General features: G+C 46.1%; 1 protein-coding gene across 1 annotated transcript in view; it reads left to right on the forward strand.

The window, feature by feature from the left end:
- The window catches only part of LOC135830698 (uncharacterized), a gene marked incomplete at its 5' end in the record, with an annotated part of 27,032 nt that continues 3,305 nt past the window's right edge, over positions 1–23,727 (forward strand). The window contains 38 exon segments of the mRNA XM_065342926.1: positions 1–128; positions 1,024–1,207; positions 1,382–1,501; positions 1,848–2,162; positions 2,497–2,625; positions 2,916–3,013; positions 3,139–3,205; positions 6,211–6,425; positions 7,735–7,852; positions 8,127–8,288; positions 8,830–8,930; positions 9,469–9,538; positions 10,204–10,307; positions 10,999–11,101; positions 11,510–11,617; positions 11,887–11,955; positions 12,254–12,385; positions 12,845–12,899; positions 13,725–13,785; positions 14,105–14,192; positions 14,364–14,432; positions 15,161–15,229; positions 15,613–15,765; positions 15,998–16,057; positions 16,597–16,751; positions 17,887–17,977; positions 18,193–18,243; positions 18,635–18,729; positions 19,022–19,154; positions 19,516–19,677; positions 20,166–20,221; positions 20,606–20,740; positions 21,157–21,241; positions 21,387–21,449; positions 21,559–21,754; positions 22,181–22,359; positions 22,934–22,986; positions 23,289–23,396. Of these exon segments, the coding sequence (XP_065198998.1) occupies positions 1–128; positions 1,024–1,207; positions 1,382–1,501; positions 1,848–2,162; positions 2,497–2,625; positions 2,916–3,013; positions 3,139–3,205; positions 6,211–6,425; positions 7,735–7,852; positions 8,127–8,288; positions 8,830–8,930; positions 9,469–9,538; positions 10,204–10,307; positions 10,999–11,101; positions 11,510–11,617; positions 11,887–11,955; positions 12,254–12,385; positions 12,845–12,899; positions 13,725–13,785; positions 14,105–14,192; positions 14,364–14,432; positions 15,161–15,229; positions 15,613–15,765; positions 15,998–16,057; positions 16,597–16,751; positions 17,887–17,977; positions 18,193–18,243; positions 18,635–18,729; positions 19,022–19,154; positions 19,516–19,677; positions 20,166–20,221; positions 20,606–20,740; positions 21,157–21,241; positions 21,387–21,449; positions 21,559–21,754; positions 22,181–22,359; positions 22,934–22,986; positions 23,289–23,396 (4,340 nt within the window).

Here is a 23,727-nt window from a genome sequence, read left to right on the forward strand (position 1 = left end):
TTTTTCGTGGACCGCATCGCGTCGCTGGTTCGTCTTCGGCTGATGTACATGCAGCGCTGGTCTAAGCAGCAGAACGTGAACAGCCTGGGCACTACAGCACTCTACGAGCGTTACAAACAACACCTTAGGTTTGTCAGCGTAATGTAGTTGCTCGTCTTCTCCATTCGAAACCACTTGCAACCTGAGATGTGAATTAGCCTCTTTTCAGCCTTTCCCATTTCATAATTTATGGACACTGTTGCGTGGTATTCGGAAGATATTGATGCAGTACACACTTCTACTGTGTCACGGTTTAGAGAATTGGATAGCATGCATGTTCTGCAAGTGCGGATGGGTATTTTCAGCGTTCTGCACAATATGTGGAAAGAAATTGACGGGTCAATGTGTATGTATTGCATAGAGTACTCAATTTACTAGCATGGCGGAATGGTGGTTGCACAGGCAAGGCATGTTTAATCCTGGTGTTGTCGTGCTAATGTTAGGTTAGTCTCTCTGCACAACAAACATTTGGTAGTCAACATCTTTCTTGGCTGTTCCCTGGCATTGATTGCACGCTCACTGTCCTGCCCGCATTCACATTCCGACGGACACTCGCGCTCGGACATTACGCGAGGAAACGGCCGTGACCATTTCACAAGCATGTGCACATGAGAGAAAAGACTACAAATCACAGAGTCATGATATTACACATACCCATCACAGAGTCATGATATTATAAGTACTATACAGTCAAACCTCTTTAGGACGAACACCAACGTACCAAGGGTACTTGTTCGCAATATCGGGAGTTCTTCTTATCCAAACTATATACCCAATGAATACACAGTTCTTTGCCCAATTGAGTTACGAGTACTAGTTCTTCTATAGCGATAGTTTCTTTTATCCTGAGTGTTCTTCTGAACGAGTTTTCACTTTAGTATATACGTGGATGAGCATGACGTAATGCAAGACATAGCACTCACACTTCCATTGCGTTTTCCACTGGTCTTTGAGTATGCGTGCTTCGATCACGTTCTGCTGCAGTATGGTGATGACGGAGTATGACGACTGCGTGCAGAGAGCAGAGCGCCTGGCTAGTGCACACGATGCCTGCCTTGCTGGTAAGCCTGTACGGCTGGGCCTGGTCAAGGACGAAGATGTCAACATCTACCTGCGGCACCTGGTCTTGACGGAGCAGAGCTGGAGAGACCCCTCTGCCTTCCTAGCTGTGAGTAGAGATGGTAGGACCGTCTTATTAGTACGCAATCTAGATACAGTATGGTTGGTCCATTGTAGGTTCATCAATGCAGTACAGAGAAATGGTGTAAATTTTTGTGCTTACGTTTGATTTTACATGTACATGTACTCTCATACTTGTGTTGGGGTAATTGTTTGTGTTCAGCAACTGAAATGGCTACCGCATAGCAACCTTCATGTGCTCCACCAACTCTTGCCAGTAATGGATGTCAGCGCCTGGGAGAATGAGGCTGACGCTCGCAATGAACTTACCAAGCTGAGAGCGGTACGTATGTGTGTGTGTGTGTGTGTGTGTGTGTGTGTGTGTGTGTGTGTGTGTGCGCGCGCGCGTGTGTGTGTGTGTGCGTGTGTGTATGTGTGTTTGCCAGGCACCCTATATGACCACTGAGAGGTGTGGTAGCATAGTGCTAAGTTTCCCCTGCTCCTTTCAACTGTCACTTGCGCTTGACCAAAGTTGCCAACATAATCACTTCTAGGCTATCGTTAGCGGAGAGTACCCCTACAGACCACTGTATGTACCTAGTCACCTGCAGGTAGCTCACATGCATAGCTGTGTGTATTCATAATGTTGATACCAGTGTTGTGCCATTGCTGTCTGTCTGTGTACCCAGATGGCACCACGTGCCAATGTACAGTGGAAGATCGCTTTCCAGAAACGCCGAGCCACAGTGCCTAATCTCACTGATGTTGCCAATTCCACGTCCAAGCCAAAGCTTCCCCTACCACTCCTTTCGAAAGTTCTGCAGCGGCCAAAGTCCGAAACAATTCAACAGGAGTCAATTGCGGAGGTTGGCGACAAGCCGTACTGTCTCTCCAGTCCGCTGGAGGAGTACAACGACTACGGCGATGTCACTCCGCATGTGCACTGTGAACGTGCGTACCGCGCCGTGCTGGCAAGACTGCTGACCACATACGGCCTTCAGTCTGTGAGTTCTAATCCCTTGGGTAGTCCGTATCCCTTGCGTAGTGCTTACCTCTGTGTATCGTTAATACGCACGTACTACTGGTGTGTTTGTTTGATATCTATGATTCTACTGATAGAACTTCTGAACAAAGTTATCTCACCTCTGAATGTGTGAGTCAGGTTTTCTCCTCTCTGATAACGATTCCTCTGGTTGTGCGGTAGAAACCAAGTAACTCAGTCTGTGTGTCCTTCGCAGAGTCACTGTGAATGAGTCACTTTCCTCAGGTGATGCGGGCAGCGCACTTTGTGTCAATGTTGTTGAAGATTCATCTTTTCTGTGTTGTCTTACTTCTTAGTCCTGGAACTACGAGAAGAAGTCTGATCAGCTGGAGATGTTCAAGCTTGTCTCCGACAAGTTTAAGACGACCATGGAGCGCCAGGGCAAGCAGATGACGTTCAAGGTTTATCTATTTCCAGAACACTTGGTAAGAAGCAGTGGCGAGGCTTCCTACAGCTTCATTCATAAGAAATAGTTTAGCGAAAACCCGCTCTTTCCCATGCGTGCTGCAATAGTATCAAATTCGTTTTTATTAATTCTGACGTCTCGGCAAAATCGCATTCGCCAGATTTGCAGCTTGATAGGAAGTCGTGACTACTACTTGCCCGAGACTAGGACGCATGATGTAGGCACACTGTCGTGTGTGGTGCGCACCGCTCCTGGCCTCCTACCCACCCACACCTCGTCAATGTCTCCGTGACTGTGTTGTGTTTGCAGGAAGACAAGAAGCCGGCGGATGCTGGCAAGACGCCACGCACCTCCTGCAACAGGGTCTGGTTGAAAGAGGCAAACTGGCAAGACGAAAGCAAGCTGGCGTGAGTATGACTGTAAAATTTCATTTGTACCTTTTTCGGTGTTTGACCAGTTTGGTGGTGGGTCTGATCTTCTCATGTTAGCTCTGTGTGTGTGTGTGTGTGTGTGTGTTTGTGTCTGCTCACAGGCCGTATGTCGATCCTGTTCAGGAAGAAGTCGTCAGCCAACTAAGGAACAATACCAAAATTGATGAGGTACCTTTTCTGGCTCTGCCTCACGCCGGTGTGTGTGTGTGTGTGCGTGTGTATGTGCACGTGCATGCGCTCGTGTGTGTGCATGTGTGTGTGTGTGTGTGTGTGTGTGTGTGTGTGTGTGTGTGCGTGTGTATGTGCACGTGCATGCGCTCGTGTGTGTGCATGTGTGTGTGTGTGTGCGGTGTGTATGTGCACGTGCATGCGCTCGTGTGTGTGCATGTGTGTGTGTGTGTGTGTGTGTGTGTGTGTGTGTGTGTGTGTGCGTGTGTATGTGCACGTGCATGCGCTCGTGTGTGTGCATGTGTGTGTGTGTGTGTGTGTGTGTAGGGAGGGGGGGGGGAGGTGCATGCATGCAATCAGGAGCGGATCCAGGATTTTTCTAAGGGGGTTCAATATTTTCCCACCCTACCCATAATGACGAAATGATGACATAGGTAATCATGCAGTTTAACGTTTAGGGTCCCAAATTATTTCGCACTTTCCCAGTGTTCAGTGTACTGTCACATGCCTTTTCCCAGTGTTCAGTGTACTGTCACAGGCTTTTTCAGTGTACTTTCACATGCTTTCCGACCCTTGAACCTTGAACAACCAAGATCAACAACACAGTCAGTATCGTGAACTTTATTTTCATGAAAACCGAGGACAGATCAGACTGGGTACTGCTGGTGAACACTGCGGAGCAGGGAGCCGAACGTGTTGTCTTCCGCGCGAACTCTCTGTCTCCACACGAACTCGCAGAGGTACGTCGGGAACAACTGCATGATTACCCCAGCACGATGTCGTTGTCCACGAGGACAACTTTGTTGATCCGGACGACCGAACGATCCACACCAACAACGTGGAAAACATGTGGATGCGGGCCAAGCCCCAGCTGAAGCGCAACTTCGGCACATCACGAGAGTTGTTCCCGACGTACCTCTGCGAATTCGTGTGGAGACAGAGAGTTCGCGCGGAAGACAACACGTTCGGCTCCCTGCTCCGCAGTGTTCACCAGCAGTACCCAGTCTGATCTGTCCTCGGTTTTCATGAAAATAAAAATTCATGATACTGACTGTGTTGTTGATCTTGGTTGTTCAAGGTTCAAGGGTCGGAAAGCATGTGAAAGTACACTGAAAAAGCGTGTGACAGTACACTGAACACTGTACTGGGAAAGTGCGAAATAATTTGGGACCCTAAACTGCATGATTACCATGACATACACATGTACATGATTGTATAACAAGTAATAGTTCACACGTTCGCGTTATGGGTACAGCACCAAATAATACCGGTACTTGAACATGCCAGCTAGTATCACAATGCAACTTCAGTACCCCTGTTTTCAACAGTCTGCAGCTAAAACATTATTGAAGACACGCAGCACAAGGAAGAAATTTTCAAATTTCTTTACTGCAGAATAGCTAATTGGTACTTTCCGATTCCAGTAGCTTGTATGTAATGATTGTCCATAATTTTGTACTCCGAGCCGCCCGATGGTGACTCCACTGTACAGTAGGTTCCATAAGGCAGGCTTCCTGCATCTTTCGTGTCTCAGTCATAATTGTCCCAGTTCGGAGAAATTTTGATTATTGGATGATAGGACGTTGAACTTGAAGGTGATTTTCAAAGTTTCGCTCTTTGTTTTACCTTCGAAACTAGTGGCTACACTTGTCTTTGGAGTGTCACCAAAATTCAATGGCAGCTGGTCTTGATCCTGCCTCTTTTCGACGCTTCGACGAACTCTAAAACACCTCAAAAAGCACGAGCCGTGACGACAATTACAGCACTGCACAGCCACTATTCAGGATCTAGTTTTTGAAACTAATACTTACTTTCGAAGTTTCCGCAGCAGCTCAACAAATGCATGCACCTCTTTCTCCGAAGCGAACGCGTAGCTGTAGATCTATATTCAGTGCAGATCTACTTTAGTCTCCGCTGTATTATCTACAGCTACGCACAAGACAACAATGTTCAATGACTATATTGTCATAATAATAATATTATGTATCTAATATTGACTGAGTACGAGGTCAATATAGGAAATAAAAGCCGAGTAAAAGACCGAGGCGAAGCCGAGGTCTTTTACGAGGTCTTTTATTTCCTATGCTGACCAAGTACGAAGTCAATATTAGATTTATCACGACTGACCAAAGCATGTGTTCAATCGCTAAAAAGGAGTCAAATATAAGCGGTCAGTGTAAGCGGTCAATATAGCCCTAAGGAGTGAAATATGCAGGAATATTTGACTGCTTAGGTATGGCAAAAATCTATGTGAGTCAATGCTAAGGGAGTGATAAAGTCATAGATCTACCAAGCTGCATAGCTAGCGGACCGCTCTGGCCTGCAGGCCATAGCATGAGGCGAGCACGTCGCACAGGCATGGGTTCGTGGTCACACCCGAACTATGGTCGGAAAAAATCAGGGGGGTCGTTCGAACCCCCCGAACCCCCCCCTGGATCCGCCCCTGGCAATGCCTGTATAATCTCTACCAGTCATGTGTGTGCCTTGTCACTTCAGAGCTTTGCAGCGCTCTAGTCAAAGAGTTTGTCCACAACTCCCTCAAACTTCATAGCCAGCCTGTGTAGAAAATGTGTCATTGATGCACTTGCAACCTCCAAGCTGCTAGCAGGGTTTTTTTTATTTACTTACTCCACGCAGTCTCAAAGCATAACTACTAGTATGCAAAACAAAACAAAAAAATTCGCGTGAGACTCGGCCCGTTTTCCGCATCCGTAGGAACGCCACCACCCTCTTGGATCAAAGTGCAGATGCAGCTCGTAAGCGGTGGGAGGTGAGCAGATCAGACACACCACAAATTGGTCACAGACTGAAATCCCATTCACTTCATAATTATGCAAGCAGTGCTAATAATACTGTGGGGAGCAACCTCAGAGATGAGGGCGATACCCAACTATGGCAAAGGTACAAACAAATAAGAGAAGAAAACATTGGAAAGAATGGAACAGGGAGGTTTTGATAGCAAGACGACTGTGTCATGTCTTGTGCCATCTGTCACTCTTTACCAGTTACTACGGCTGTCAATGGATGCTTGTCAGCTGCATCACGCTGAAAAGGTCATTTACTCTCTGAAACGTCACGTTGCCACGAGTCGCAAGCCACCGCCACTCTCCTCTCTATCCAGACCGTCAACCACTCAGTACCGTAGCACAAAACGAGATGACCACGTTCCGGCTCTAACGCAGATGTGGGAGCAGATCTTGAAAGGCGTTGATCCGTTTGAGTGAGTTCACTTAACCCTATACAGATTTTAGCCCAAAGAGACTAAGAGTTTGGAAGTCTAGTGCATGTTTAGTTCTCTCTGCCCAGTGTTTAGTGTTTAGCCAATAGGAATTAAGAGGTGCATGTGAAATCCAGTGCTTGATTGTTAAGTCCATGTCTCCGCTACGCTGCAAGTGCGAGTGGAGGAGATCCGCACAATATTGTGGCTGTGGAGGTTATCGGTATGCCTCAGCCATGACACACAGGATCAACATGAAACTGCGTCTGATATCAACTGTCTGTCAGTACCCCCTGAATGTACCGAGTACTGGCCGTCCAACTACAGGTCGTCCCTCGTTAATACATAATCTCTGGGACTTGACAAATGTTATGTATTAACAGGGTTTATGTACTAAACGAAAGTGTACATAACTTGCTTGTGTACCCGCATTTTTCACTTTTTTCAACTTTTCTGAGTGTTTCTTGCTACCATGACTAGGGAGGGAGATATTCTTGATTCCCTCGATATAACATAAAAAGTTATGTTATAATGGTCACAGTCGGCGAAGATTCTACAGTTCACATGACACATGCCTAGCCGTGCCCATACAGTCACTCGGAAAAAAGCAGAGCTTTGTCGGTTTGTCATGTGCGCTCTGATTTCTGAGCTAATTGCGTCCACAAGTAGAAACTAGAACACGATGTGCCTCCACTGGAAGGCCAAAGGACCAACAAATTATGTACTACTGAGGTAGGTAGCATGGGGGTATGGAGAAATGTTATGTACTAACGAATTATGTACTAACCGACAAAATTTGTATGGAAATGACCACGTTTTGTCCGGGACTTGAGATTTCTTATGTACTTACGGGGTTTATGTACTAACCGGACTCTTATTAACGGGGGACGACCTGTATCCGATCCGTGCCCAGGGGACATCCCCTGTTTGAAGAATGATGTTGCTTTCCGTGTGACGACATTCCCCAAGCTGTCTCTTGTCTCGCGTGCACATGTGATATGAGCATGATTGTGTATATTTCGCAAGGGAGAACACGTCTTCACATACATGGTGTTTTTGGGTGTCAGAAGAGGTTGGATAGCCGGCTATTATCATCTACTGTACCGCACACTGTGTCCTTCACAAATAAGAGGAATAGCTAGCTGACCAAGATGTGCTGCATAAAGGCAGATAGAACTTGCTCATGCAGCACATTCAAAAGAGTTGCTATAAGTTATCATCTGTTCTCCCTACTATTTACTGCTGTCGATGGTTGAACTTTGTCAGGTCCTGCTGCTGTCGTGTATGCTATGTTTGTTTGTGCGTACTGTAGTCCCTCGTTTCGAATTAATGGCGGCAAGAGTCGTGCTGGCAGTGGTCGACCTCGGAATCTGCCAGACGACGCAAAGCAAGTGGATCATGGTGCGGAAGGAGTGGATCCGTTTGCAAAGGCTAGTACACACTGTTGACAATGCAACTTCAACAAATTGGAATTTATCATTCTGATGCATTCTGTGGCACATTTGACAGGACAGTAAGACTGTGCAATGTAGAGACGTCCCCATTTCAGTGCAGGTGCTCACCATGGTTTGGTTACTAGCATACTTCCACACGACATCAACCAGAGCTGAAGTTCTAAGCTGTGGGTTGTGTGTGACTATGTACTCACAGGAAACAGAACTGAGCTACCTTCTTTTCTTTCTTTCTTTTCCTCTTTTTTTACAGATACAGACCAGTTCGTTTGACTTCAACAGTGCTAGCAGAGTGTTGGCTGAGCAACAGGAATCGCTGTTTGGCTCACATCAGCAGCAGTCGGAGGAGCTCCTGGACAGCTTCACGGCCTTCACCATGCTGCGACACCTGCGCATCCGCGACTTGCGCCGTACGGTAAGCCAGGTTGTGTTTGCGCATGTGAGTGTGAATGCATGGGTGAGGTAGAGATACATACAATATAGATTGATAGACAGGGAAAGGAAGAGAGAGTGAGAACATACGTGTGATTTTGCACTTCTGAGCCTTTGGAACAGTTACTGCTGGTAAGGCCACGGAAATTCCAACTGATGTGATACCATCGCACAGTATCACGTATGTAAAGTCACTGGCCCCTGCATCACTGCGTAGCGATCTTGGGAGGGCATGGCATTGGGCGTAGTCCCTTTCACTGGACATCATCCCTTGTTTCTGGTACGGATGTTCTGTATGGTCATTATTGACACTTTCCCAAAGTATTAGTTTTCCTGACTAAACCACTCGTGCCGTAAATGCATGGTCCTAGTTGTGCCCTGGTGTGTTGGTGCCCGTTGGACCCAGCATCCTTGGACTACACCTGTGTGACCTAGGATTGGATGATGTTTACAACGACATTCCAGTGAAAAGATATGAGCGGTGATTGCCTTGTTTATTGTTTTCTCCCTTGTGTCGCCTGCAGGCGTTGAGCATTTTCAACTACTTTCGCTCTGTGGAACGCAGCCTGGTTATCGGCCTGACAGGCCTGGCTAAGGGCAAACAGCCAGGGAAAGCGGGCACAACGTAAGTGAGGGAGGGATGGAGATGGGGGAGGGAGAGGGTTTCTGTGGACTGTACTCTTCTTACTGGATTCTACCTCACGAAAGGCATACACCGAAACTTGGAAAGGAAAAAAATGTTACGAGTTAGGAACTAATAAAGTTACGAGCTACTGGAGTCCTTCTTCTTATAATATCTATGAGTGTAATTGGCTCACTATCCGAGTACAAGCTGCCATTTAGCAAGTCATTCTATTTGTCCACTCGCAACAATGTGCATTGTTGCTGGAAATCGTCGGAAAGCTCAGTATGTGCACTAGCTGTCCAGTGCTGCTGTAACTGGGCCGGTCAAATGTAACTTTACACATTGCTGCTGTGGCTGGACTGGTGACCAGGTCTATTACAACTTTACTCGGAATGGCAGACAGTGAGACAAGAATTTGGAGCCACCGAGAAAAAGGCATGATGTCATTGTTACCAATGCATCATTGTGCCGTGAACAGCCTGTTACAAATCCAACAACCTATACAGCGTCGATTGTTGTTTGTGCTCTGTTTCTGCAGCCAGGCGTATGTGTTTGAGAAACCATCAGACTATCAGATTAGCGCCCAGGAATTCATGGAGATCCAAGAGGTATGTGTATGTGCCCGGCTTACCCCTTCTCCATGAAGCAACTCTGTGTATCAACATGTGACGGACGGCTTTCCCCTTATCCATGAAGACACTTTGTGTATCAACATGTGACGGACCCTGTTTGTTTCTTGTCTAAGCATTGGTGGATAACCATGAAATTCCAAGTATCAGCCTAAATTCAGCCTAATTCCATTGCTAACTTGTGTCCTGGCTCTGCGGCTCGTGGCATTGAGTAATTTTTGTAAGGGGTTAGCAATACAGCCTGTGATACTGACCCAGTGCAAATCACTTTGCTGCTGTTTGTTACTGAACCTGATGTGTTGCTGCTGCTGTTGCTGTTGCTGCTGCTGCTGTTGCTGTTGCTGCTGCTGCTGCTGCTGCTGCTGCTGCTGCTGCTACTGCTGCTGCTGTTGCTGCTGCTGCTGCTGCTGCTGCTGCTGCTGTTGCTGTTGCTGCTGCTGCTGTTGCTGCTGCTGCTGCTGTTGCTGTTGCTGTTACTGTTGCTGTTGTTGCTGCTGCTGTTGCTGTTGCTGCTGTTGCTGTTGCTGTTGTTGTTGTTGTTGTTGTTGTTGTTGTTGTTGTTGTTGTTGTTGTTGTTGTTGTTGTTGTTGTTGTTGTTGTTGTTGTTGTTGTTGTTGTTGTTGCTGCTGCTGCTGTTGTTACAGGTATCAAACCATGATGACCGGCATGTTGTGGAAGGTGGACGTGTGCAGGTCAAGGACCAGTGGAAGTACCATGTCGTGTATGACGTTGCCGTCGACGACCTCAAGTAAGATACATTCACCTACATATACGCTAAGGGGTCGTCGCAAAACGTTTTTTTGAACATCGTTCGTTTCGTACTCGGACCCCTCCCCCTTTGAAAAGAACGCAGCTTGCTATGCTGGACGACAAAAATCGCAGGCATGAGTGATGTTCGCTTCAGGGATGACTAAAAAACTTTTGCGACGTTCCCTAAGATCCATTCACAAATGTTACCCTATCCTCAAGTATTGACACATTCACGTACATGTATGCTAAGACACATTCACCTATGGTATTGTACATGTATGCTAAGACACATTCACCCATGTTATTACTGTATGCTAAGACACATTCACCCATGTTATTACTGTATGCTAAGACACATTCACCCATGTTATTACTGTATGCTAAGACACATTCACCTAGGTCACTGTACATGTATGCCAACACTCGACTGCATGCATGAACCCAGCCTGCTGCACCGAAAACACAGACTGCGTGGACAACGGCACTGCATTGCGCTCCAGATGCCCCGTTCAGAATACCTTGGATTTAAAAGGTTGTCGGAGGATGCAGCCAGATGCTGCGTGGAGCAAATGACTAAAAACGGCAAAACTGCTTTCATGGTTTGTGAGGAAGTTGATCGTCTTGTATTTGTGCTATGCATTCGCAGTCCATATTCAGTAAACCTCTCCCTGGTGGTGTTTGGTATGCAGAAAACTAGAAGACTACTTGGTCTTGGTAGGTAGTTACTACCTAGTAAAGCACCACTCCAGTGCGGCTGCGACTGCCGACGATGCGAGACGATTCGCATTCCTGGTGAGTTTTGTTTTCGCCATGCATTATGGTTATTTTAAGGTTGCACAGGACGCGGCTTACTAGGATTTTCATGCTCAATGATGGTGTAACAGGCTTGTATTGTGTGCCCTGTGGCCGATCTTCAGCTTATATGTTCATCACACACAATGTACATGCATGATCCATTGTTTCTACTCATTTACAAGCTGCTTGCACGCAATTCTCAAATCTTTGGTTATCGATGGGTTCCATGTGTGGTGTGTAATTGTAGCCTGGGTGTGTGAGCTCTACTGCTGACCTGCTGCCTATTCTGATTTTTCACAAAGGCACACCATGAAAACCTTGGCAAATTCCGTTATGACTTAGAGTTTCATGGCTGAACCAATCATCAGACAACGATATATTCTGATCTTTCTTGTGTTTGCCTAGCCGGAGGAATCTGATATGGCATCACTCAGCGGACAGGCTGTGGATCGCTTTGCTGTTCTGCTGGACCTGTGGAACTGTCACGTCAGATTCATGGAGCGCAAGCATGCGGTACGTTGAGTGGCGTGGCATGTTCTATAGGGGTTATGTGACTAGACAGTCGTCTAAGGCTTTCGGGCTGCGAGGTTATGTGATTAGCACTGATTACATCATCAGATGTTATGTGATTACATCGTCAGAGGTTGCGATTACATCATCAGAGGTTATGTGATTACATCATCAGAGGTTATGATTACATCATCAGTTGAGATTCTTTGGCAGACTTCTATTTCCAGACTGTATGCTGTGTCTTGTTGTCCCTGGTCATGCCACATGCACAGTTGCTGGACTGCTATCTGGAGGCGTATCACAATGTATATGATCAACAGGAGAAAGAACGGCTGGCACAGGTTAGTTAATCGTGCTACTCCTCCGAGTGTCTGCTAACTGTGCGTGCCGTATTCACCTTTCACAGTTTCAGTCTGACTCAATTGGATTCGTTTGACAAGCACCATTTCCTATTGAACTGTTGTAGAACGACTGAGAACTGTTGTGGAACGACTGCCATTGAAGCATGACAGATGCCGCTACTTTGTGGCGAGATTGTCCATGCATTGTGTGAACATTGCCATGTAATCCCGGCGGGTGAGCTCCGTTCTCAATGTGCCTCGCTCTCTGTTCCCCTCTCTCCTCATCTTTACCTTACAGGTCATCGTAGACATTATCTACCAGCAACCCAGGCATGTTCTGGAGGCCAACTGGTTCCTGCGCTGCTACAAGACCGAGATTGAGTGCCTGGAACTGCACAGAGAGATAGCACACACTTTGCTGACGTCACAGGTATGTACATGTGATGTGCTGGGCCACAACTGAGATGACAGTGCATAGGCTCCCACCATCCCTTTACAATCACTGCTGGTGAAGGGAAGAAGGGAAAATTTCTTGGAAGCATTGCTATCAAGCGTGTTCCTTCAGTCTTTGTCAGTATGAATACACTTTTCTTGTTGTTGTGTTTACGTTGTGGTGGATTTGAAGTTTGGCCTTGTATTCAGTGACATTGTGGGAGTTAGCTTGGCTTGGAGTAGACCCCTTCCTATGGATACCAGCGCTTACACACATCACTTTCATTGGTGATACTTTCGTCAATAATCCAGAAAATATGTGGTTTGTAAGGAGAGTTGTATGGTCAAAATGTTCATAATACTCTTTCCTGATGGTGGATCAGGACATGGCCATAACTGGCTCTGCATTGTCGTGCAGACAAAACAGCGTCTTGTCACCGTGCCCTGTGTGTTTCAGATTTCTGCTCAGCGGATGTTCTTCACCGGATTATTCCCGTCGGGATCATCACCCAGTGAGTTCCGAGCAGCACACTGTATCAGTCTGTCTCATGTGATAACCATGTTAGTATAGTTTATACAATACACAGTCAGAACACGGAACAAGGAAGTTTGATATGCTTTCAAAGGATTTCGGAAGAAGAACAAAGCAGTCAACAGAAGAACAACAATACAAGAAAAGTCACAGCAAGCATGCGCTGTGTGGAAAGTCAATACATGATGACTTGCAAGTGCAGATACCACACGTGTACTGGCAAATAGCAGAACAGTGGATATTGGATATATCTACCTTGCATATAACGACAGATTGAGTTTAACGACACAATTCTGTTGCCCAAGTCGTTTAGTACGTCCTTTGTGAAGATCGGGTTTAGTGACAGATCGAATATAGTGACATTTTGTTCTCTCCCGAAGGAGTGTCCTTATATCCAATCTCCACTGTACACTCAGGTTTACCTAGAAAGTTGATGGTGATATTCATCCTCACACCAACAACCAATTGAGTTGAATCTTTGGTAGGACAGTTATGCATCTGAAATTGCGTATGAAAGCATGGTATATTCCTGTTCAGGTTGTTGTTGGGTGTATGCTTGTATTCTGATCAGGTATTTCCATGAATGTGAACTAAAAATTAAGCTTGTGGCGCCTATCGTCCATGTTGAAAATCAGGCTTTACAATTTTGAAACAGGCTACATTACAAGATACGAATGACATTGCGGTGCTTTATTGTAGATGTACTGGCATAGAAGATGCTCAAGCCTACATGTATGTAAGCTGCAAGTCTACTTTTAAACAATCTCTGCGAGTATTTCTATTTTGCGTCAATGTGTTCTTGCAGACATGGTTGGTGTGCCTTTACCGACATTGTCCAAGTGTCCAATCTCGCTTAGCACTAGCAGGTAGGTGGTGTATGTAGGTGTGTGCTCTGCTTGGGTTAGATATAGACAAGCTGACAAGGATATCCCACTGTCCAAAGAGCACTGACCCTCTACAACTGGGGGCTTGCTCTCACACTAGTGAGGAGCATTTTAGGATATCGCTGCTAACCATGAATGTAGTCTCACAGTAGAGATATTATACAGTTACACTCCGTGAACAAATTTTGATGGCAATTGTGCCTAATCAGGCATGGCTCTTTAGCTACTCTTAGTAAGTTTGAGTTCAGTTATTTTTTGTGTAAACTAATTCTTTCTCTCTCTTCCTCTCACCTGCTGCCAGTGCACTGGGCCAAGTGTTCTTGTTGGAGTTCCACCCATCGTTGTGCGTTGCCAGTCGTCTTCCTGCTGCCCTCAGACATGCGGCAAATGTAAGACAAATTGTCCAAGTCTCCCTTCTGGATGGGTTTGTTTTGAAGTGCACTTGCTTAGGCTTGTGCGAGTGGACAGATTATTGCCTCGGCCAAATGTGTCTAATATTTTGTTTTGGAGGAATAACACTCTGTGTCCGTCTTCTTCTGTGCTCCTGTTTCCGGTATCAGTGGACGTTTTTCCAGATGGGCAAAGTCGGCACTCACAATGTCTTGCGTAGCTGTCATGCCACTTTCCAGGTAAAGACATTCCTCCGCCGTTGTGCCTGCTGTTGTACGTGTCACGATGTGTGAACCGATGTGCTGTCGGGCTTGATACTGATATGATTTTTTCCGGTGTTCCTACCAAGGTTGGTCTATGGTGTGCTGTTTTTGGGTTGCAATGAGCTGAGTTGCTGCAACCATCGCTTTACCATCTAGTTCTTTGAAGAGCTCTCTGTACCTATGCCTTAATTAGTTTGTGGGACATGAGGTATTCTACTGTGTCAGTTTGTGACCGGCGACAAACTCCGGCCTTTTTGCATTTTGTTCAAACAGAATAGCAAGCATGTATTCGGCTTTGTGCAATACCATTGACCACAAGTACCACTGTGTCTGTAGTGTATGAGGATAGGTACGGGTGCAGACAACAGGCAGTTGTGAAAAGAAGTACACTTTTATTACACGCATGGTCATTACAGTGAAACCTGTCTAAGACGACCGTCCAAGGGACCTTCAAAACGTGGTCTCTGTTACCAGGTGGTCTCTTTTACTAGGTGGTCTCTGTTACCAGGTGGTCTCTGTTACCAGGTGGTCTCCTCGTGCAGGGTCATTTGACTGCGAAAAGCATCCCTTGGTCCTGGCTTCAGTGATCTTTTAAGACAGGTGGTCGCCCTACCCGAGTGGTCGCATTGACAGGTTTTACTGTACTTTCAGAACGTCAGCTGTTGTTTTATGTTTTCCTTTCTTGCTACCCATACCATATGCAGCTGGCTGTACGTAAGCTGGGTGAATCGAACAGTCTCATCCAGGCGTACAGTTCTGAGGTCCGACAGGCGGTTAGTACACCAGATAGTACTGCAGCATGGTCTTTCATACCTACTTTGTGGAAGTCAGCACCATTGTTTATGCAGTTTCATCAAACGTGTTCCTGCAGCAGTGTGATTGGTAGTCAATGAACTGTTGCTGGTGGGTGTATATGTGTGGATTGCGTCTTGACTTCGTGTTATTGACGGCATCTGCACACCGGCCCATGAGCTGCTCCAACATCACCACTCACCAGAGGTGGCCTCATGTCTAGCCACTGTACCAGCTCCACTGTCCACCATCACCTTACCAGCCTGTCCACTGTACACTAGGCTGGTCACTGCAGTAGCACCTTAGCCGTTTCTACTTCAAACCCCCTCCCTCTTTCTCTCCTATGTAATTTGTGCTCGTGCAGCTCTTCCAGAACCCTCTGATGGAGAATCCGCTGTTCGTCACCTCGCTCATTCCCCAGCAAAAGAAGGTTGCAGTAAAAGCAGTGGGCGGCGATTCCTCCGACCCAGCTGAGCTGAAGAAGGCGGTGGCGTCAGCTTATTGCGATGTTCTGCACGTAAGACGAGCTACAGTTCTTCACAATTCTGAATTGAACTTTCACTGTTATGACCCTGACCGGAGGACTTTATTGTGTAGTTATACGGTAAAACTCTTGCTCATACTTGTTCTAGAGCAACTAGTAGCAGTATTGTCACTTCGAAGAGGTATTTTAGTGGAGGATAAAATCGTTTCATGGATGACTGTTGCTAACTCTGATGATATTCACGGTTTTGCTCTTCTGGCTGCAGTTTGTTTCTTCGTATCATCGACTGGCTGATGCCTGTTTGGAGTCCTCCCAATTACTGAAGGTAGCTAATCCAGCAAGACTTCCCTACACCCACCATGCCCATGAAAATTGCCCTTTGCTGACGGAGAAATGCTCAGTTCAGGACTTGCAAAGGGGAAAGGGTGGGGTGGGTGAATCACGCACGATCGCATTTCAGGGTATTCTCTATAGTAGTTTATGAACCATACTTCCCTCTTGGTAACTAGAATTTGTTTTGTATGCAGACACCAGAACAAGTGCCAGTAGCCAAGTACAAGCAACGTAGCCCAGGGGGATTTCTGAAGGACTATACCTTGGTCTTTGGTCATACTAGTAGTTATTTATAGAAATGTACTCAGGACTTGTACAATGTTGCTATTGTTGGGTTTTGATTGCCTTTGCATGAAACCAGGCGTTCTAGCATAATAACTTACTTCACTCATTTCCTGGTGTGCTGAAGACTAGGCAAGGAGCTGCTTGTGAGACCCAATGGTGAATTTCTGCCTCTTTCCGTAATCTACTGCTGCCACTTTCATGCCCTTCTTGATCCCTTCCTTCATATCCTTATGTGCTCTTTTCCAGGGGTATCACCTGCTGTCCGATCCACTCGGCTTTGGCCAAATGCATGCATTCATGCGGATGGCAAGCATAGATGTTGCCGCATCCAACCCCGGCACTATCCTGAAGCCTCTCTTTCTCACCAGCATCACAACAGAGGGCAAGGACATGTTTGATCAGTAAGCTGTGCGGGGAAGCCGGGCTGCTGCTTCCAAGCAGGAGTTGTTGTGCTGGCATGATACACATATTCTGCACTTCTTGTTACTTGTTTACTGTCTTACCGTCTCCTCGACGATTGTTTAAAATACAGTCGACCTACCCTTATAACGATATTTGCGTCAGACCAAGAAATATTGTTATAAGGGTAATATTGTTATAGGGGTAACTGGTTCATTTCATACACATACGTCATAATGCATGGATTTTGTTCATTTTTTACACTCTTCATAGCATAAAAAACTGATATACATGCACATCATGTACACAGCAAGGTGCCCACTGGTACCCCCACTGTATTTCGTCATGTCCCAGCGACTTATCAAGTGAAGCTTGCCCTACCTGGATAGTGGGCTCTACATCTTCCCTGCTAGATATTATTAGAAAATGGAAAATGTTGATTGGTCAGCCCATTTTATATCGTTATAGGGGTAATATCGTTATAGCAATATTGTTATAAGGGTAGGGCATTGTATACAAAAGTCAATGGAGTGATTTGGTTTGGCAGAAAAATATCGTTATAAGGGTAATATGATCGTTATAGAGGTTATCGTTATAAGGGTAGGTCGACTGTATCTTAAACGGAGATACAATCGCGATGAGACGGAATATCTGAATAATGTGCTTCAAAAGCATTATGTTTGTAGGTGTATTGTCACGCGAGAACGTCTTGGAAATTAGTAAATTTAGAATATCCTTTACATTGTTATGACTGCACAATTTGTCTTATTCATTGCCATTTTACGCTTACTGTCTCCTCGACGATTGTTTAAATTTCTCGTCCCGTGTAATCAACTTTGCTGGAAAATTGCTACATAGCCCACAGCTCCTTATGTCTAAAATGTGTAGCACATTATGTGTATCAAATACTAGTATCATGATTTAAGGCTTATCGTGTGTATTCAAATGCATGAGATTAGTCATGTTCCTATCAAGCTGATGGACAAGCATGCAGTTTGATTGATATCTGGATGCACAGCACAGGTAGTGACTTGGCTAATGGTCTGATGAAATGATGACCTGCAGTGATTGACATTTGCTTTTGCTTTCGTGGCTATGTTTTTAAAATCTTGGCCTACACTTGTGTCGACGCCATAGGTACATTCCAGTCAGCGTGCCTCTAGCAGCTCATGAGATTGATGATAAAGTGTTCGCACTGCAGCTGAGCACTAAGGAAGACGTTATCAAGGTAAACACAGAACCTGTTGGTCTGCAGCGAATGACTGCCAGTTGCGCTGGCGAGTATGCAGGATTTCACTGTTGTATTGGACCGGTTTATTTTGCTTACGTCAGTTTCCTTGTGCAGGGTGCATTTGTGGATACCCTCACCTAACTCAATTTCTCTCCTGTAAGGTTTACAGGCTAGTTGCTCTGTTCTGAAACCTGTTTTCTCTTATCGCGCAGATGCTGTCTGCAAGCAGCCTGGAGACCTTCCGAGCTATCCTCTATGCTCAGGTATGCCGTATGTCTTAGCGTGAAGGCACATCTTGTATTTGGGGGATGTTGTAAATCCAGTGCTGTTTGGTTTTGTGCCTCCACATATGTTAGAGTCTTCCGACCAGAGTATATGAATGCTCAGGGCAATACTAAGTACGTACCTGTACTTATCTAGGACATTCCCGCCATCCTTTCCTGTCGGTTAGAGTTTGCAACTCACAGCAACAGGTTTACAGGCTCTCTCTCTCTCTAAGTCGTGTGGTTTTCATTTAGTGATCGGTTTGAGGGAGTAAAAAAGGGAGCTGGTCTGAAGACAATTGACTCGTTGCTAATCTACGGTGTAGTCATTATCCCAGTAGAGACAACATTCTCCTCAGACTGTATTTCATTCCTGCTACGCACTATCCAGGTCGCGCAGAAGAACGCTCTCATCATTGGTGTCCTGCACACACGGGCCTGTTGTCAGATACACAAGACGTCGGCATCACTGGAGCACGTGGAAGCGTATGTTGACCGCATGCTCGTATTCTGCACATCTTCATTGTGATCATTGTGATGCATCGCCTATGATCCGAGTCCAGACATATCATTGCTGTATCACAGAGTGCTTTGATCATCTCATAATAGTTTGTTAGCGAAGGGCCCTGGTTCGAGTCCTGGTGGTGACAGTCAAATTTTTCTTCAGACTTTTCCCGTTTGTCTCTTTCCCTCAACTAGTGAAGTAATAGTTAGCTGTTGGTTGTGTTTATCACCTTTATCAATGCACTCACCGTCACTCATGATTGTTTCCTCACAGAGCTGTCGATAGTGGATCATCGTTGGCAGCGTTGACCAGTGGCAAGCCTCGTGTCAGCTCAGCGCAGCTTGTCATTGGCCTGGACCTTGTGCAGAAACTCACCGACATGTTTGTTTCGCTGCAGTTGCACAAGGTACGAACAGCCGCGTATCCCAGTTTCCATGATTGGTCTTTGTGGAAGCATCTGGTTTACTACAGCAAGTCTTGCATGACCCCGTTCCTCACATTCATTAAATCAAAGTAGAGTATTACTGAGGATTCATTTGGTGTGCTACATGTACTCCATGTATGGAAATGATTACTTGACAAACATATTGTCAACTGAAGAGCTGCACTGGGCTATGAATAATACTGCACTGTCGGGTTTGTCTATTGTGCACCGGCTTATCCTATTGGTGGTCACGTCATTCCTACTTTTCTTCTATTCTGTATTCCATCCTATCGGCCAGGTGGTCAGGTCATTCCTGCTTTTCTTCTATTCTGTATTTCTGCAGGCGGCTTCTCGTGATATGGTGCTCCATGAGCTCCTGACCCAGCCCGGGATTAGCAGCAAACTGCAGTCACCACAGGAGAACGTGAAAGTGAAGCGCGTGACACTGGTGCAGTACTTTGAGAAGCTTGGCAGCCTGTTGGCACCGCAGGCCCTGCGTATACAGGTGGGAAAATTGATATTGATATTATATTTAATTTTATTTCACTATGATCACAGCTCGCAGGAAAAGACAAAAAATTGCAAATGGGAGCTCAGTAATGGCGAGTTGTGTAGCCCTCCGCCGATCTGGAGTCTTGACATCATATACTGTGCTCTGCGTGCTCTGTTGCTGGTTTGTTTTCCGCTCACATTGATTGCATGAAACAAGGTGCATTTTTTTGGACTTTCATCTGCCTCTGAATACCCACGGGGTCTTGTACATGTACATGTGGTAATGCACTAAATCAAGTTAAATGTGAATGTATTTGATAACTTGTAGCACTGTACTGGTCTACGGTGGAGTGTGCATGAGGTATTGGACACTGTCTGAGCAGTGGAAGAAGCTACATGCATGTGTAGAGCCGTGCGGCATGTCGCTGGGTTTGTTGACAGACAGCTGGTGCACCCCATTAGCTTTGTGTGTCTGTATTGCATTGCCTGATGTGTTCTCAGCTTTCAAGTTGCATGTTCAGCCTGCATCAACTGCTGAGGGATTTCCCCGGAACTCGGTGAGTGAGAGTCAGCAGATCTGAGTATTTTGCAGCTCTTCAAAGGAAGTGTAGTTGCTAGGTGTTTGTTTAGGCAGAGGATCACGCTGGTGGTGAGGAAAGGAGGCTAAGGGGCTTGGAGAATAGGAACAAGCGACACTCGGCCGTTTTCAGAGTGTTAACAATTTAACATACAATATACAATAGAAGTAGCTATGCATGCTTGTGCTAAGCAAATGCATACAAATAGCTATGCACAGCTGATGCAGGATGAATTTTTTGAAAGGTAAATCCCCTATGGGCGAGGGAGCAGAAGGGGGAGGTAACGGATTACTTATTTTCTCGTTCTTTAAAATCCTCTTTTCATGCCATGTGTTGTATGTTGCTGTTTGCCTGTGCTTGCAGAGATGCTGTATTTGAGATAGGTCAGGACACTGATTACAAAAGCGGAACTGGCAAGCGTCCGCAGAGTGCCACGACTGCAGAGTCAGGCGAACAGACTCCCAGCCATGGCATACCAGTATTTGAGCCCAGCTTTCGGTAGGTAACTCACCTCTTACTTTCTACAACAATACCATGCCATAGATCATGGATAAATATAAGTGTAGTCCATAAAGTGTTGCCAGGGGAGTTCCAGTACCTTTCGCAATACCATCACCACACCGCCGCCACTGCCACCATCACCAGCAACAGCAGCAGACCATGTACATATTTACTCCAGCACTGGTTGCAGGCTGCATGAAGAAAGTGACAATCTACAACCTACAAAAGAGTGTGCAAGCTCTTGTACCCTCCCCCTCTCCCCCCCCCCCCCCCCCCCCCCCCGCCGTGCCTGTCCTGACTAGGCATGTAGTTAGAATTATGTGTTCACAGTGAACTGAAAGAGGTATGGATTGATCCTTGTGAGCTGTAATGTTATTCAACTTTCATCATACATTCTGTATTCGTCGTCTCAGGGCTGGACGATCTCGCGCAAGAGCTTTCATGACTGTGGATGGCAAGCATTTGATGAACTTGTTCTTCTTACCCCATCCACTGGAGGTGAGCGCGACTTAGCTCTTCGCATGATAACAATGATGATAACACTGTCTGTACTGCAGTCTGATCATCGGCTAGGCATTCTTGCTAGTATTGCTTACTCTGTCATGTCTTGACTGGCTGTCGTCCGTTCCTCTGCCCTCCCCAGGCTCTGGCAATGTTCCGCTCACTGGACTTGGATGAGGCAATGCCAGCTTTAAACTCTGCACTGGTAAGCAGCCTGTGCAGGTCAGCTGTGTGTGTTGCTTATTGTGCAATGTCACCACGGTCACACCGGTGTAACTTCTACCTATGCATTATTGTGTTGTTATCATCTGCAGAGACTTCTCACATGTCTACATGACATCTGCAGTATTATCTGTGCCCGTGCGAAACTCAACTGTCCTATACTGCAAGCAAGTGGAGGCAGTGGAGGCAGCGGAGGAGGTCGGGTACGGCGACGACAAGACTCTCCTCCAATTCTGAATGCGTACTCTACCGGGCTTAGTGCTGACTGGGGTGGCCTGGAACGGATAAGTGAGTCAGCTTGAGAACAGAGGTGGATGATGTGTTTCTATAACTTTCTAAAGGAATGTTAGGAGGGGCTGGCACAGGTGAAACAGTCTTGAGAATATCTGTGGATTGTGTGATTCTTAGGGAAATGGGGGAGGAGGGATTTTAGCTGACTTCATTCATTAACCCATGTAGTCAATTTGCTAAGTATGATGTCCAGATGTGATCCCTTTCAGGGCTTGTGGCCAAAGATTCAGCAAAGAACAGCTACGATATTTGCCAAACTAATCCGGCCATTGCTGCACATGGTGGTCGACTACCACATGTGCAGCATTGGCCGGATTGTTTTGGAGAATATGGTAGGACCCTTTTCTGGTTGCGCAGCATGTCTTCTCGCGTGCGCTTATTTTCACATGCATGGATGCACATGTGGTCGTGTTCGGTGTACAGCAAGTGAGCTTCAAGAACTGCGCAAGGCCATACAGAAGCTTGAGTGCCCGACGGATCCTGTCCAGGTGGCCGAGTACTTGGAAAGCGTGCGGGAGGTACGCTATCGCCAGTTGCTAGTGGTCGTCCGGGATATCCTGCCCACGACATTCCTGGACATGGGCGATGAGCAGGGAGCACAGGTATGGTGATACACTGTATGAAGTATGTCATTCTAGTATCCACTATGTTGATATGAAGAACAGTAAAACCTGGTTTAAGCGGCCAACCCACGGTCCAAGCAAAAGCGGTCGTTAAAGCCAGGTGGTCTTTAGAACCAGGTCCCACAGTGTGTGTGTAGAACTGTCGGTGCATGGAAAGACGGTCGTTAAGAGCAGGTGGTCGCTAAACCCGGAGGCCACTTACACCAGGTTTTACTATATACCATTCTAGTATCATTTTTGTTGATATGAAGTGTGTTTTGCTGATACACTCTATGTTGAACTTAGAACCCCCCCCCCCCCCCCCCGCGTCCGTATAGGAGCAACCAACTTCTGCTATGTTGATATGAAGTATGCAATGCTAGTTTCCTCTATGTTGATATGAACTATGCTACGCTTATATCCTCTATGATGATTTTCTTGAAAGAAAGAGCTCTCCAACCACCCCTGGTCCAAGAGCCAGAGGAGTGGCCTGTGTGCTGCGTCATCTGAAATAAATATGTTCAAAGTGCTAACTTGTTTCTGAGGTCGTTTGCTGTTTCTGGTTGGACTGCAGATTGTCCAAGCCAAGTCTCGCCAGTGCTTGGACATCATCGCCAACGTCAGCAGGTACATGTATACCAATTGCTGATTGTCTGACGGTGTACTGAAGTGTGTTATGCAAAGCATTGCGTCAAGAAATATGTCTGCTGTGAATTAAACCTTGCAACATGTTCCAGCACATTTAAAAATCAAGATGCATGTACTGTATAACTGTGCTGTCAAAGGACAATACTACTGCAGTGACATCATTATGACATCATTGCTAGGCTTCAAATAAGTGAAAAGCCGTTTCGTGTAATGCCACTCCATGCACACCACGTCTTATAATGGTGTGCTTCAATACATGGCTATCTTTAACCTGTGCATAGATACAGTGCTTGTCAATTCCACTGGAACGGCCGTCCTGTACCACAACCACTTCATGTCATGAAGAAGAAAGCTGCTCGGTTGATGCCCTTGGCAAAGTTTACATCTGAGTGAGTATCTTGCCTGCTACAGGTGAAAGGAAGTTGCCAGTCACGTCAGAATGCCTAGGTACCTTTGCACCTCCCTCAAACTTATGAACATCTAGAATCCGATCACATTAAATATTGCAAAGTGAATACAAAGCCAGAGTATGTGATCATACTCTACCTTCCAGGTATTCTGTGTGTCTGCCTGTCGGAGCATCCCAGTGAAGTTAGTTTCAGTGAAGCTGCTTCCTTGGTTAAGTTCATAGGCATTTCAACCACGAATTTTACTCTTGCGAACCATGTACCACAACCGAAGTATTAAACTGGTTTGTGGATATAAAGATGTGGATGTTTA

This window comes from Sycon ciliatum, unplaced genomic scaffold (assembly GCF_964019385.1).
Source record: "Sycon ciliatum unplaced genomic scaffold, ocSycCili1.1 SCAFFOLD_1195, whole genome shotgun sequence".
Taxonomy (NCBI): Eukaryota; Metazoa; Porifera; class Calcarea; order Leucosolenida; family Sycettidae; genus Sycon; species Sycon ciliatum.